The sequence below is a fragment of the Convolutriloba macropyga genome, chromosome 12 (assembly GCF_964194025.1).
Source record: "Convolutriloba macropyga chromosome 12, txConMacr16.3, whole genome shotgun sequence".
Lineage (NCBI taxonomy): Eukaryota > Metazoa > Xenacoelomorpha > Acoela > Convolutidae > Convolutriloba > Convolutriloba macropyga.
In genome coordinates, this window is record NC_134479.1 from 13,611,793 (window position 1) to 13,625,241 (window position 13,449).

General features: G+C 35.3%; 1 protein-coding gene across 3 annotated transcripts; it reads left to right on the forward strand.

The window, feature by feature from the left end:
- The first annotated feature begins 1,440 nt into the window (after positions 1 to 1,440).
- On the forward strand, positions 1,441 to 9,256 carry LOC142351177 (nucleolar protein 56-like). Of its 3 annotated transcripts, none has more exons than XR_012760950.1 (3): positions 1,441 to 2,741; positions 8,362 to 8,611; positions 9,034 to 9,256. XR_012760950.1 is itself a non-coding variant. In XM_075403297.1 (3 exons), the coding sequence occupies exons 1-3, from the start codon at positions 1,443 to 1,445 to the stop codon at positions 9,041 to 9,043; spliced, it is 1,419 nt and encodes a 472-aa protein (XP_075259412.1). In that variant the 5' UTR covers positions 1,441 to 1,442; the 3' UTR covers positions 9,044 to 9,256. The 3 variants fall into 3 exon arrangements, 1 of the variants encoding a protein (XP_075259412.1); XR_012760951.1 differs by having other exon boundaries at positions 9,044 to 9,256; XM_075403297.1 differs by having other exon boundaries at positions 8,362 to 8,471.
- Positions 9,257 to 13,449: the final 4,193 nt, after the last annotated feature.

A 13,449-nucleotide genomic window follows, 5' to 3' on the forward strand; every position in this document is an offset into this window, starting at 1 on the left:
GGTCAATGTCAAAAGAACAAAATTAAAAGAAATAGATAAACAGATAAAGCTCGGTCATTAAGTCATTGTGTATTAGGTGATCAAAGTTCATTTGAGCCATTTCTAGCTGACATTATTATTAAGCTTTATAGTTTTCAGTTTAAAACTTTTAATTAAGTATAGTTTTAGAATCTGACCGAAGCTGCACACTGAATTAGAGAACTTTTTGGCAATATCTATGTTTCTTTTTGTTTCAATCACCATGTGCGCCAAGCACGTCATCACCGGTTATTTTCCAGCAATTTATCGGCTATGTCTGAAGGTTTATGGCATTGAGTCTTTTAAATGAGTCAAGATTCTTAATTGCAGTTTTGAAAAATTTTGATATTTTTTGCGAATTGATTTTGTTTTGACTCTGTGGGCTGTTTTCACTTGTTCTATCTGTCCAGGAGGATAGCTATTTGATTTTTCTAAGCTTTGAATGCTAAATAGTTAAATGTATTTGTTTATGCTGAATTAATTTTAAGGTTGGTTTTCAACTTTCAAAAGTCGGGAAGTAGTCTGTTCCTAATGTGTTTACAATGCATACATATTCTCCACATGCTAGCAAGTATCGTTTTATCGTTCACCCAAGACATTTTTTTAATCGATCTGCTTTTATTAGCTGTAAAAAGTAATGATTTTTGCATCTTATATTTTGTTCGCAATTGATTCCAAGCGATAAAATTCAGCATCCAGAATTCCAAAATTTTTGACCGATTACTGTTTGCTGCGAATATTCCTTAGACCTCGGTTTTGGGTTTTAAACGAGTTTTTTTTGCATTTGCATAACCTGTTTCATCTGTCTTTTTGTTTATTAATTCAACTTCTGCAATGGTTTGAACTCCATTTGTATATGATTTCTGCAACAAGAGATAAATATTTGTTTTTGGTCTTTTTTGAAGTGACTCCAGAAAGATCATTTTGAGTTCTAATTTTTAGTTTGTTTTCGTAAACTTAGTTTCTTAGTTTGGTTTCTAAGAATGTCATCTACCTTATGCTTTCACTATGTGTCTTTTGGGTCGCACAGTTGATTCCCGAGTTCTGTTTTTTAAGACGAGTATCACGGGTTGTTCCATGACAGTTTTTAGCTCAGTGTTTTTTGAGCCTATAAGTAATTGACCAACCTAAAATTTTTTGGCCTTTTTAAAGATACCAAATGGGTTATTAATATGAATGTTATGGTATTTCGGTGATTTTTCTGTTAAAATTAAAAAAGTCAAGAGAGAGTACCAAATATGTTTTTGGCGTTTCTAGGAAAGAAGTAAAGATTTCCTTCTGGTCAGAGTTCAATTCCACAGGCAGCCATTTGACTCTCTCGTCCGCGGGCAAAAATTATTAATATTCGTTTCTTTTATTTGAACACTATTTTCTATCTGTATAAAAACATGAGTTGAACATGAATGTGCTCCTTTCAGGTTTAGATGGAAGAAAAGGAAGTAAAATCTCAGCAATCTACCCAGAGATTGTTTGTACTCTACGAGCATGCATCCGGATATGCCCTGTTCCGGGTCAAAGGCTTTGACGAAATCAACAAAGACCCAAGAGCTGCTTTGGAGGCTTCGGTTTTCGGGTCAGTTGTTCGACTGCAAGCTTTTTCGCCTTTCCTCTCGAGTGTGAATGCAATTGACAACACGAATTGTGTCAGCGAAGGTGTCGTTCACGACGATTTAAAAGTATTCCTGGAATCAAATCTACCCCTGGAAAAGAAAAGCAAGGTCGCGCTGGGAGTTGTTGATGGAAAACTGGGCGCGGCTATTATTGAGGGTATGGGAATCAATTGCATAACCGCAGGAAGCGTGCCAGAAATTGCCAGACTGATCAAACGGCATTTCCAGTTTTTCGTAAAGGGCTTGACCACAAAATCTGAAATGAAAGCAACTCTTGGACTGTCGCATAGCTTTTCACGATGTAAGGTAAAATTCAACGTGAACAGAGCTGATAACATGATCATTCAAAGTGTGAACTTACTAGATCAACTTGACAAAGACATCAACATGTTTTCCATGCGAATCAGGGAATGGTACTCTTACCATTTTCCAGAGCTGGTTAAGATTATAAATGATAACCGATTGTACATCAAACTGGTTAACCTAATCAAGGACCGAAGCAATTGCGCACAACTTCAAGCTGAAATCACAGAGCTCTTAGGAGATGAAGCTTTAACAGACCAAATAACTGTTGCGGCCAAAACGTCAATGGGTATGGAAATTTCCCCCGTTGATTTGTTGAACATTGAAGCTTTCAGTCAGAAGGCCACAATGTTGGTTGACTACCGTGCAGTATTATATGAGTATCTATGCAAGAAAATGTCAATGATTGCGCCTAACTTATGTAGCCTTGTCGGAGAAATTGTCGGCGCTAGATTGATCAGCCATGCTGGAAGTTTGATAAACTTAGCAAAGTATCCAGCATCTACGATTCAGATCCTTGGAGCCGAAAAGGCATTGTTCAGAGCATTGAAAACCAAAACTGCGACCCCCAAGTATGGCTTGATTTTCCACTCGACGTTCATCGGACGAGCCGAAATGAAAGACAAGGGTAAAATGTCCAGGTACTTGGCTAACAAATGTGCAATAGCGGCACGAATCGATTGTTTCTCAGAAAAACCAAATATGGTGATTGGAACGAAGCTGAGAGTAATGGTGGAAGATCGTTTGAGTTACTACAAGACTGGAGTGGTGCCCAAAACGAATGAAGAGTTCATGGAGGAGGCCTTGCAGGTAGATGTTACAGTATTTAACGATGAGATCTCAACTATAGAAGCCCTGTGGTCTTTTCTATGCGATTTTTTGCTTCATCATGATTTTTCGTCTGACGTTTCTAACTTTTCATCTTCAAAAGCATGATAAGCAGGTGAAGTCCGGTGTGCTTTAAGTGGATGAACAGCTCTCTTTAGAGCTTTACTTGTCTCTAAGTGTACCAATCAACGAAGGTGCTGAGAAGACATAAAAATCACGATGTAAAGGGTAGTTTTTGGCGATTTGGATCACCCATCACTCCGGGTTTTACTTAAAGTTTCTTTTAATTTTGTTTTAAAAAAAATTTGATATTTGAATTGGTTTAAACGCTAATTTCTACTTTCGAAACTTCACCTGCTTTGTTACTCGAATCACGGAACGGCAATTTTGGTGTTTCTATTTTGAGGTCTGAGAATTCTGTTTTTAGGTTATAGACTAGCTATCAAGATATGTTGAATCACTAAATTTGGATAGAGATATGTTGAATCACCAAAAAGCTGAATCACTAAATTTAACTCAAGACGTATGATTGCTTGCTCTCCAAAGATGTTTGTAGCAAATTTATTAGTCTTGTGTTCTATTACTAGTCTTTATGCAATTTTCCGCTTGACCGATTTTTCGTCTGAAACATTCGACTTTTCGTCGTCAAAAACGGGATAAACAATTACCGCCCAGAGGGCATTAAGTTCTCTTAGAGCCTTTCAACTAACTATTCTCCAAGTATGCGATTCACAGAAACTTTTTGGAGACCTATACACATGTTGTGAAGGGCGGTTCTTGACTCTCCATATCTCCCACGCACACCTCAACCCCGCCTTACCCTCTCCCACATCAGCCCCCATCCCCCTGTTCTTTATTGTTTTAAATAGTCAAAAGTCTTCTTCTAAAAAAATTAATATTTTTAAGTTTTCAACATTTTTTGGCAAAAGTCACTCTTTGTGGCTCACTAATCAGAGATCAGGAATTTGAAAACTAGTAGTTGTTTTTGCCATACGCATATTTGGCCTTCGCTTATTTGGTTTGCTTTATCAGTTTTTTTTGTGCTATGGTTGTCACTCATTTAAGTGAGGATGAAAAAAATATTTATTTTTCAAGTTACTCAAGCTGATTGCTCTTGAACGAAGGTTGAAGCATTTATTGTAAACTTATGGGTATTTTTATGCAAAAATTTCTGCTGAACGTTTTGACATTGCTGAATTTTTACGCCCTTAAATTTTTTGTTTTGCGAGATCTAATTTTCTCTCGCATTCACAAGTCAGCAGTTGAACTCAAGTGGCGGTAGTTAACTACTAAAAGTCAAAAGAAAAGTGCGCAAAAATTGGTTTAATTTTTTTCCCTTTAATTTAGTGGTTATTTGGTATATAATAATCTCTAATTACGTCATTTGACGCCCCCCCCCGGCAGTGAATTTAGTTACCCCTCCCCCCGACTGAAGCAGGCCGCAATAGATTTGAGCTCGCACTTGTCTTTGGAGAGAAATTCTTCCGACGTTTTTCTCTTGAAAGTTGAAAATTCAACCTAGTTTTTTAAAACATCATCAGTTTTTGGTCAAATCAAAGTCGTTTTAAAAAACGTCAAAAGCTTATTGCAATTTTGTGTTCAAATTGAAATATTTACTAAACTAAAATGCTGGGTTGTTGAATTCGCTGCGTACGGTGTAATGAGCAGATTCAACGATTTTGCTGGCAGTGTTGTTTCAGCTTGTTGTTTTTTTAAATATTGAACAAAGAATTACAGTTACATTTTTATATCTGCTTTTCCTTTTTTTGTAGTTCTTCACCCAAGTTAGCTGCTTGTAAAATAAAAATCATGAAAATAATTTTTTTTAATATTTTTTTTTCAGTTGCGAGTTTTGGCTTATTTTGCAGAATTGTGAAACTTTTCTGTCATCATTTGATAACCGTATTGTCTAGCTCTTGGTTACATCAAGAAAAGGCACATCAATGTATCTCATGTTGTGTGTCTTTTTCAAGCAAAGATTATCTTTGTTTTCGGGATGCTTGAAAGTCTATCGCCTTTATTTAGTTTTAGCAATTTATCTAAGCGTAACGAGGAACAAAACCTACATTTTCCATCAATTTTGGGGCTCCGCCCGTATTTTTCTTTTTTTTTGTGGCCATAATTGTCTTATGTGTTATAGAGACGTGGCTGTATACTTTAGAATGAGATTTTTCAGTGATCTGCATTTTTCATGCAGCAATTTGACAAGGACGCATTTCAGAGAAACCTAAGAAACTGATCTTCATGCGCCTGTTTTTCAGGATCATGCAATAGATAAATTTTTCGAGTTAAATGTGCTCAAAATGTCCTTTTCTCATTTTTTTTTACAAAGAATTGCATTTAGATTTTCTAAGTCGACCGTAGATTGTGAGAAATGTTTGAAGTAGCATCTGAGAAAGATTTTTAGATTTATATCTCTCAACTTGTTGCAGTTCGATTGCCAAAATTGCCTAACGTTAAGTAACTAGAAAGCAGGATTGCTTGAGCCTGGTCTGACCAAAATCTTGCGAGTTTCTACGGGACACAAACCGTCTTTCAATTGTTTAACTTGAGTTGACTATGTTCTAATGTATTCATTGTGTTTCAAAGGTTTTTCTAACATAAAATTTTACATGCTTTTTGTATTTTGGTGGTCTTAAAAAACTTAAGACATGGAGATAACGTCTGCGCTTTAAAATTTTGCAACTGCAAAATTTTAATCGAAGTTTTGAATATTTTCTAGTGACATGTGCCCAGAATTTGCCATTTTGATTATTTATTTTGAACAAAAAACGTGACGTAGAAAACTCGCAACAGGAATCAACAAGTTCAGTCTACTAGCGTGTTTGATGGAATGTGTAAAACCAATAAAATTGTGATGAAAACCACTAACTAAACAACTACAGATAAGGAATGGGAAAATGTTGTACTGAAGCAAAGTTTGTAATAATTATATTGGCCATGGGGCTCATCAGCTTATGCGCTCTTATTTTATGCGCGGTCTACCTATCATTCGTTTAAGGTTTACAAGTTTTTATTGCTCAATATGTTGGGTTAAATCTTAGTTTCCTAAACGACAAGTCTCATAGGTGGCTCAGGATGCCTATATCAATCAAATATATTTCAGTTTTTCGCTGTTTTTTTTAGCTTATAGGCTTTTCTGTTTTTTTTTAGTTTTTGCTGTACTTTTGCTGTTTTATCACTTAATCTTGTGGCAGATTTCATCGGAAGAATCTAATTGGTCACTTGTGCTCATAACAGTTGTTTTTTAAGACTAACTAAGCTTTCCGTTTTTAAGCTTAGTCTCGAAGACAACACTAAAATTTAATGGGTCTTCTAATGTGGCCTAAATATTGTCGATTTAATAACTCCATCTTTTATCTTACATTTTTGTTCACTGAGATACCATTTGTTTTTGAAAGGTATACGTGAATTTGCCTAATAGTTCATTTGTAGTTCTTTTGTCCTTTTCATGCATTGGAACTGCTGCAAAGTGTTTTTATGGACTTCAAAATTTTATGAAATGCTGTGGTTAAAGGTTTTGGCCTGTAGTAATGAGGTTCTCTTAGTATGGCGTTATTGATTTTCAAAGTTTGAATTTACCAATTTGTTTTTCAACGTTTGTCTTTTTTGCTTTGTCTGCCATTGATTCTCACAAGGTTATTGTATTATTTACTCATTCTAAGGACGCATAGAATCAATATTTTCAATAATTGTTATCGTGGGTTCTTAAACACAATCTTGGAAAGAGAAATATTCTGATTGTCTTAGATTGTTCGTTTTTTGCATATAGAGTCAAGGGCTTTGTTGACTGACTGTGTTTGATGTTGCTGAAAAAACCTTTCTAGTCGGTTCATTGGTTAAACCCATACTTTGTGTTGTAATTTAGGACTTGTCTTGCTATGTTTTTAACAATTCAGTTTTTTATTTTGGTCACGCCGAAACAGGAAGTAAAGCGAAAAAGCGAGTGCTTTCGCGGCGTTAAATTTTTTCACTCGAATTTTAGAGTAGAGTGAGAAAATGGTTTTTGAACAAAAATTCGCTTTCCCGCTAGTGGTTTTTTTGTTTGAACCTAATTTTCCTTTCTTGCTATTGTTTTTGTCTACATGTGGCAATTGCTTTCTGATTTTTACTGTTTTCCTGATCGGAATTTTTTCGAAATAGTTTTTCCAATCAATTCATAGTTCATTATAGTTCTCGTTTATTGTGTAGTCAATGACAATTCTGTGAATTGTAGGTCAGGACCTTTACCTTTACCTCATTTTGCCGCTTTTTCGACAGTTAGCATAAAATCTTTTGAGGCTAGTTTTTCTAGGCTAGTTTTATCCTTCGCTCATTCTTCCCAATGTATCCTTAAACATCAATTGCTCAGCGTAGCAATGTAACTTGAACAGATTGAGTATCTAAAAACGAAATCAAAACAGAAACGGGATAATTTTATAACGGATAATTTTAGATGTCCGCTACTTGAACTTTGTTCTTATAAGTCTTATCTAACATGCGTTTTGGAATTGATGCTAACCCCTGTATCTTCTCATTCAGAAACAGGAGTATGTCCAACTAGAAAATCCAATCAAAATAGTTGGCACTTTAAAATATTTATGTAAAACAATTTTTTTATGGTTTCTTGTTCCTTCCATCTCAATCGGTGTTATGGGAATCAATGGCGGCTATTTTCCGGCAGTCTGCCGGGTGTGTTTCCAGTATTTGAGGTTTTTAATGTGAAGCATCTGTATGCATGTTTTTAGTCATATCCGCCCGTGCAGTTTTCCCCCGAATTTTCGTATTATACTCCTGACGGAAAATAATGTTTTTGGCTTTAGTGTGTGTTTGTACATTAGTAAACATTTTAACCGTTTTTCTTCATTTTATACCTCGTTAGTGCTACTAAAGCTTACCACATTATTACCAAAAAGTACAATTATCTTAAAACTTCCTCCATTTTTCCCGTGACTGTGCATATAAGCTAAATATTGAGGTTCTTTTCAATTCAGAAAAAAATGGGGACTTTGCAACTCTGTGATAAAACAGTAAAAATAAAATGCTTGTTGAGAACAATCAAATAAGCAATCATATGTTCTTTTTCGAAACGCCTTCTTTCTATTCAATAATTTATCACAACAATTATTGACAAGATAATGCAGCAAAAAAATGCGCTGTTTCAAAGGTTCATTTTTCTGATAGCCACTTTTCTTGCTTTATGTTGTATGAAAATTGAAAATGCTTGGTAATTTATCCAGTGAAAGAAAACAATATTTTTTATGGAACTTGACCACTTAGGAGCTTTACAGGGACACTTTGTGTGTATGATATCTGAACATTTGTTCAGCTTCTTGTCTATCTGCTCAGCTGTTCTTGATCAAAGTTTATCCGCGAATTTTCGACAGCTGTAAGTTTCCTCCTTCCGGAAGTGTTTTGTTCTAGTTGCAGTGATATCCACAAGAACCTTATATCAGCTAAATGATCATTTTAAAGAGTAATGAGAATGGGAAAGATTAAAATTGCGATTTATCCACTAAGAATTATTGATGAGATTAGAATTACTGTACATTAGGTGATCTAATTAAATTATGAAAACAGCATGTTTATTGTAGAAGTGAACCGCTTTGTTCTATTTGATCAGGAGCTGAAGGAGTTCGAGGACCTGGAGAAAGAAGCGAAGCGAAAGAAGAAAGAGAAGAAAAGACTAAAGAAGGAGAAAGAGGCTCTACTGAAAGAGGAGGCAGAACAGATGCAAGTTGAAGCTTAGAATCAGTCCAACCAACCCACTACCACTATCTTTACTTTAAGTGTCATTATTGTCCTTAGAAGCAGATTCTACTACTGTTGTTATTGTTGTTTTTATTTATCAAAACAGAAGCAGGAAAACTTTGGTTGGACCTTGTTAACAATTGAGTCCTTCACAATAAAACATAAATAATAATAATTTCAGGATGATTTTGTCTTATCATGAGAATGCAGCGCAAGTTGGTGGACCGCAAATTGTAATTACATATTGTATTTTAATCATTATGTGCTGGCTCATAAAGTTGCAGGATTTCAAAGATCGGATAAAAGTTTTTATGATCGACTTTTACAGGGCTTTGATGTGACTGATCTGTTAAACATCATGGACCAATATTCTAAGTTCTCAGACCTAATTGCTCGGTTTTAACTTCTCTGTCTCTTTATCTGTCTATCTTGTTGGTGTATGATTATAACATAAATAACATCACATTAAAGCGCCGCAAAGTTTTGAAAAAGCTTTCGCTTCGTTAGAACGGAAAAGCTTAGCTGAAGGTATAATTGTTAACAGGGTCGCTTAGCGGGAACAGATGTTAGATGAATGAATGACCCTTGCAGAAGACAGAATCGGATTGTGAAGACTCGTTAAGGATCAAATTTATAACTGATAAACAAACGCAGAGTGAAGTAACTAGCTTGCTTTCAATAATGTTGATGATGTAATGTTTGGGATTCGAGATACTTGTTTTCTGTTGATTCTACTTCTACCTTTTGAATAGATTTTATTCAAAGTGTTCAGTTTATCATGGAATCCCCAAACTAAGTTAGCATAATTGAAGGTTTTCGCCGGAAAGACATGGCATCACAGTCGAGGTCAATTAAGTGCACAATGAGCCAATTTTTTTTCCGTCATTAATAGCCGCGTCAGCAATTCCAGGTGGCTATTATTGCACTCCTAATTTTTACAATTTAAAGAATTGAATTGTATTGGGGCGCTGTCTTTTTTTAAGGTCTGTTCACAAATTTTATGGTTTTTGAAGTCAAATTGGAGTATTGATTTTGGTCACGCCGAAACAGGAACTGGAGCGAAAAAGCGAGTGGTTTTGTGGCGTGAATTTTTTTTTCTAATTTTGACGTAGAGTGAGAATACGGTGTTTGAACAAAAATTCGCTTTCTGGCTAGTGGTTTTTTGTTCACATGCGGCATTTTCACTTTGATTAATAGCCGCCCTGATCTTCTCAGCCGGCTATTATAGCGCTCCTATTTTTACAATTCAAAGAATTTGAATTGTATTGGGGCGCTGTGTTTTTTTTAAGATGTGTTCACACATTTTTCAATGACTTTGATCTTTCAAAACGGGATAAACAGGTAAAGCCCAGCGGGCATTAAGTTTCATTAGAGGCCCAAAGTGGACGTTAGTAGTCCTTCAAGTGCTTAGAGTGTTGCGGCTGCTCGGATGGATTCAATTCAAGGTTAAATGGTCTTTTTTAGGAGTTTTTGGGCTCAAAAAGGGATCAAATTTTGCCTTAGGGGTAAAAGCTTAAAAGTTTTAGCAATGATTATATATTTGTTTAGTTCGTTTGATTGTTTGTTTCTCAGTTTTTTTGTGATATTTTTTGATTTTGTTTGTGTTTTAGCTGGCATCGTTGATTTGATCTGCTGGTCGAGTAGATTAATTCTAAGTTTTCATTCAATTCTTTGAATTGTATTTCAGGACTTGTCCTGCTATGTTTTTTTACTTCGTCGAATACAAAAATGTTTCGCTTTACCTCATTTTGCCGCTTTTTCAACATTTTGCGTGATATCTTTTTGACTTCTCCAGGCTAGTTTCTCTCTTCTCTCATTCTGCTAAAAGTGATTTTGAACATCAGTTGCTCAGCAAAGCAATTCAAAATGAACAGAGTCAGTATAAAAAATTGAAGTCAGAAGTAGAAACGTGATAAACCCGGAAAGCCAATTTTAGATGCACGCTATTTGAACGTCGTTCCTATAAGTCTTAGTTACCATCTCTAATGCTTATTGGTATTGATAGTAGCCCCTGTAGCCTCTCTAGAGAAGTAACAGAAGTACGTTATGTTCAACTACGAAATGCCATCAAAATAAATCGGACTTAAAAAAATGTTTTTGTACAAAAATCTTTTTTTTTCAATATCCTTTATTCTTTCAATCCCAATCATGCTTATTGGAATCAACGGCGGCTATTTTCCGGCAATCTGCCGGGTATGTTTTATATTCGATTTTTTGGATCGGATTTTTCCCTAAATAGTTTTCCTGATCCATTCATAGTTCAATCTGGGCCTAGTTTTTTCTTTGAGCTAAATTCCTTTTCTCTCTAGTGGTTTTTAGTTCACTTGCAGCATTTTGACATTGATTTTCTGTTTTTTTTTCAAATTTTGTATCTGATTTTTTTAGAAATGGTTTTCCCAATTCACTCATAGTCCATTCTAGGTCTAGTTTTTTTGTTTAATCAATGAAAATTCTTTGAGTTGTACGTCAGGACTTGTACTGCTATGTATTTTTTACTTCGTCTAACAGATTTTTGTTTAGTCTTACGGTGACGTCATTTCTGCTTTTAGGTCAATTGCGTGACTTGCCTCACTAAAAAAATGGTTTCTGAACTCAATTATGGAACTTTGATTTTCATGAACATTTACTAGTTAAAGATCAATAGTGTGCATCTAAGTGGTGCCAAACTTTTATGCCCTAATTCTTGAGTATTAGTCTTGGAGTGTTTGATTAAGAATATCAATTTTGAGAAAGCTCTTCTAGGGCTTTTTCCTTATAGACTGTATGTGTTATAAAATTGACAGTGCGTATCTCACCCAAAAAATCTAGTGGTCTACTAAAGGACTTTTGGTCAATATGCCTATCTTGTTTCTTAAGTTGTTTCAATTCATGGTAGGCCGCAAGCGGCTATTTTCCGGCAATCTGCCGGCTATGTTTTGTTTTGTAATTGATAGTTGAATTGATTTTTAAAGTTTTGTAGATTTTTTTTAGTCCTGTTGGTCTTCTTAATAGCCGCAAAACGATAGCTGAATGGTTTTGGTTCTTATGTGACAACGGTTTTCCATATGCGCACTTGTAGACATTTTTATGTCTAATTTTTTGTTTACGATATGAACATTCTTTCAATTGTAGGTCATGGCTTGTCCTGCTTTGTTTTTTGTTTCGTCGTAACGATATTTTTGTTACAACCATATGACGTCACTATCAGCATATCTGCTTTTGGTCCATTCATTTATACAATTTCGACTGCGTGCTTGACGTCATTTTCACTCTTATTGAAGCGGGTTTTTTATTCGCGTGATCTTTGGTTACACGTGACTTACATCGCTCTTAATAATGACTTGCCTCACTATTAAAATGGCCTTGAGTAGCTAATAGAAGCGTCAATGAGTTTTACAATCAATGTATAAAATCTCAGCAATTAATAAAAATGAAGAGTGTTCTTTTCTTTTTGATACCACAGATCTAGCTCGTTATCGCTGCTATTTTTAGGCAATATGCCAGCTATCTGTATGCAAGTTACCGCCTTTTCGTGTCTTTTTTTTACTTACCGTTAGAATTTTTGTTCTCAAAAACGGGATGAACAGGGAAAGTCCGTGGAACATTAACATTACCTAAATAGTTTGATTAAAATTGCAATCAGTCAAAAAATTGACTGAAATTCTGCTTTCTCAAAATTCGTTTTAACTAAACACAATTAAAATAATTTTGACATGCAGTAATGTCTTTCGAGCAGTGATATGCTTGATTACTAATATAGTCCTTAAACTCGGAACTAATTTTCCCAGGGACTTAAATTCAATTGTTTACCGTTAGTTTTGTTTCCTTTCAGTCTAGTTAAAATATTAATTTGTCGCTGCAAAGGGTGACAAATGGTAGTATATATACTTGAGATGAGGTCACAGCAGTTCTCTTAGCACTTAACTAGTATCTGAGTATAAAACAAATCACCGGAGCACCAGGAAAGACTAACAAACAAGGTGCTAAGGGAAGTTTTGTTGCCTCCTTAGGCCTCCACTCAATGCTTAGCGAAGTAACTAGCTTGCTTTCGTCAATTTTATTGAGCAAATGTTGAGGATTTGGGATGTACTTTTTTTCTATTGATTCTACCTTCAATTCTACTATCTTTTGACTAGATTTTAATCAAATGCATTGTCTAATTTATCGACTAGTTCATTGCCTTGTATCATGGAATACAGAAACTAAGTTTGCATAATCAAAGCAAAAATATCAATTGACTACGGAGGAAAATACGAGCGAAGGGTAAATCTTTTTGACTTCTCTAGGCTAGTTTCACTCTTCTGTCATTCTGCTCAAAGTCCTTTTAAACAGCAGCTGCTCGGCAAAGCAATTCAAAATGAAGAGAGTCAGTATAAAAAAAAATCGAAGTCAGAAATAGAAACAGGATAAACCCATAAAGCCCATTTTTAGATGCCCGGTACTTGAACTTTGTTCTCATAAGTTTTAGTTACTATCTATAATGCTTCTTGGTATTGATACCAGACCCTGTAGCCTCTCACTGAGCGACAGGAACATGTTCAATTACGAAACGGCATCAAAATAAAACGGACTTAAAATGTTTTTTATACAAAAATCAATTTTTGTTGATATTTTTTCTTTCAATCCCAATAGAGTTATGGGAATGAACGGCGGCTATTTTCCGGCAATCTGCCGGGTAAGTTTTTTGTTCAATATGGCCGTGTCATTACATTTTTGGATCACGAAATGCTCAACCTAAGGTTGCATGATTGAAAGTTTGGGCTCAATTACGGCACAAACATGTTTAGAACATACAATTGTCCGATGAGTTCAAGCTTTTTCCTCATAAAAATTGAAAATAATTCGCGACTTGATTAATTGCTCGAATTTGTAGTAAGTATATTAGCCCTGCTGGAGGTTTTTTCGGTTTTTTCTCCCTCCACCTCATTCAATATGTCAGCCAACACGCTCGACTTCCCCTTCAAACTTCCCTAAACATGTT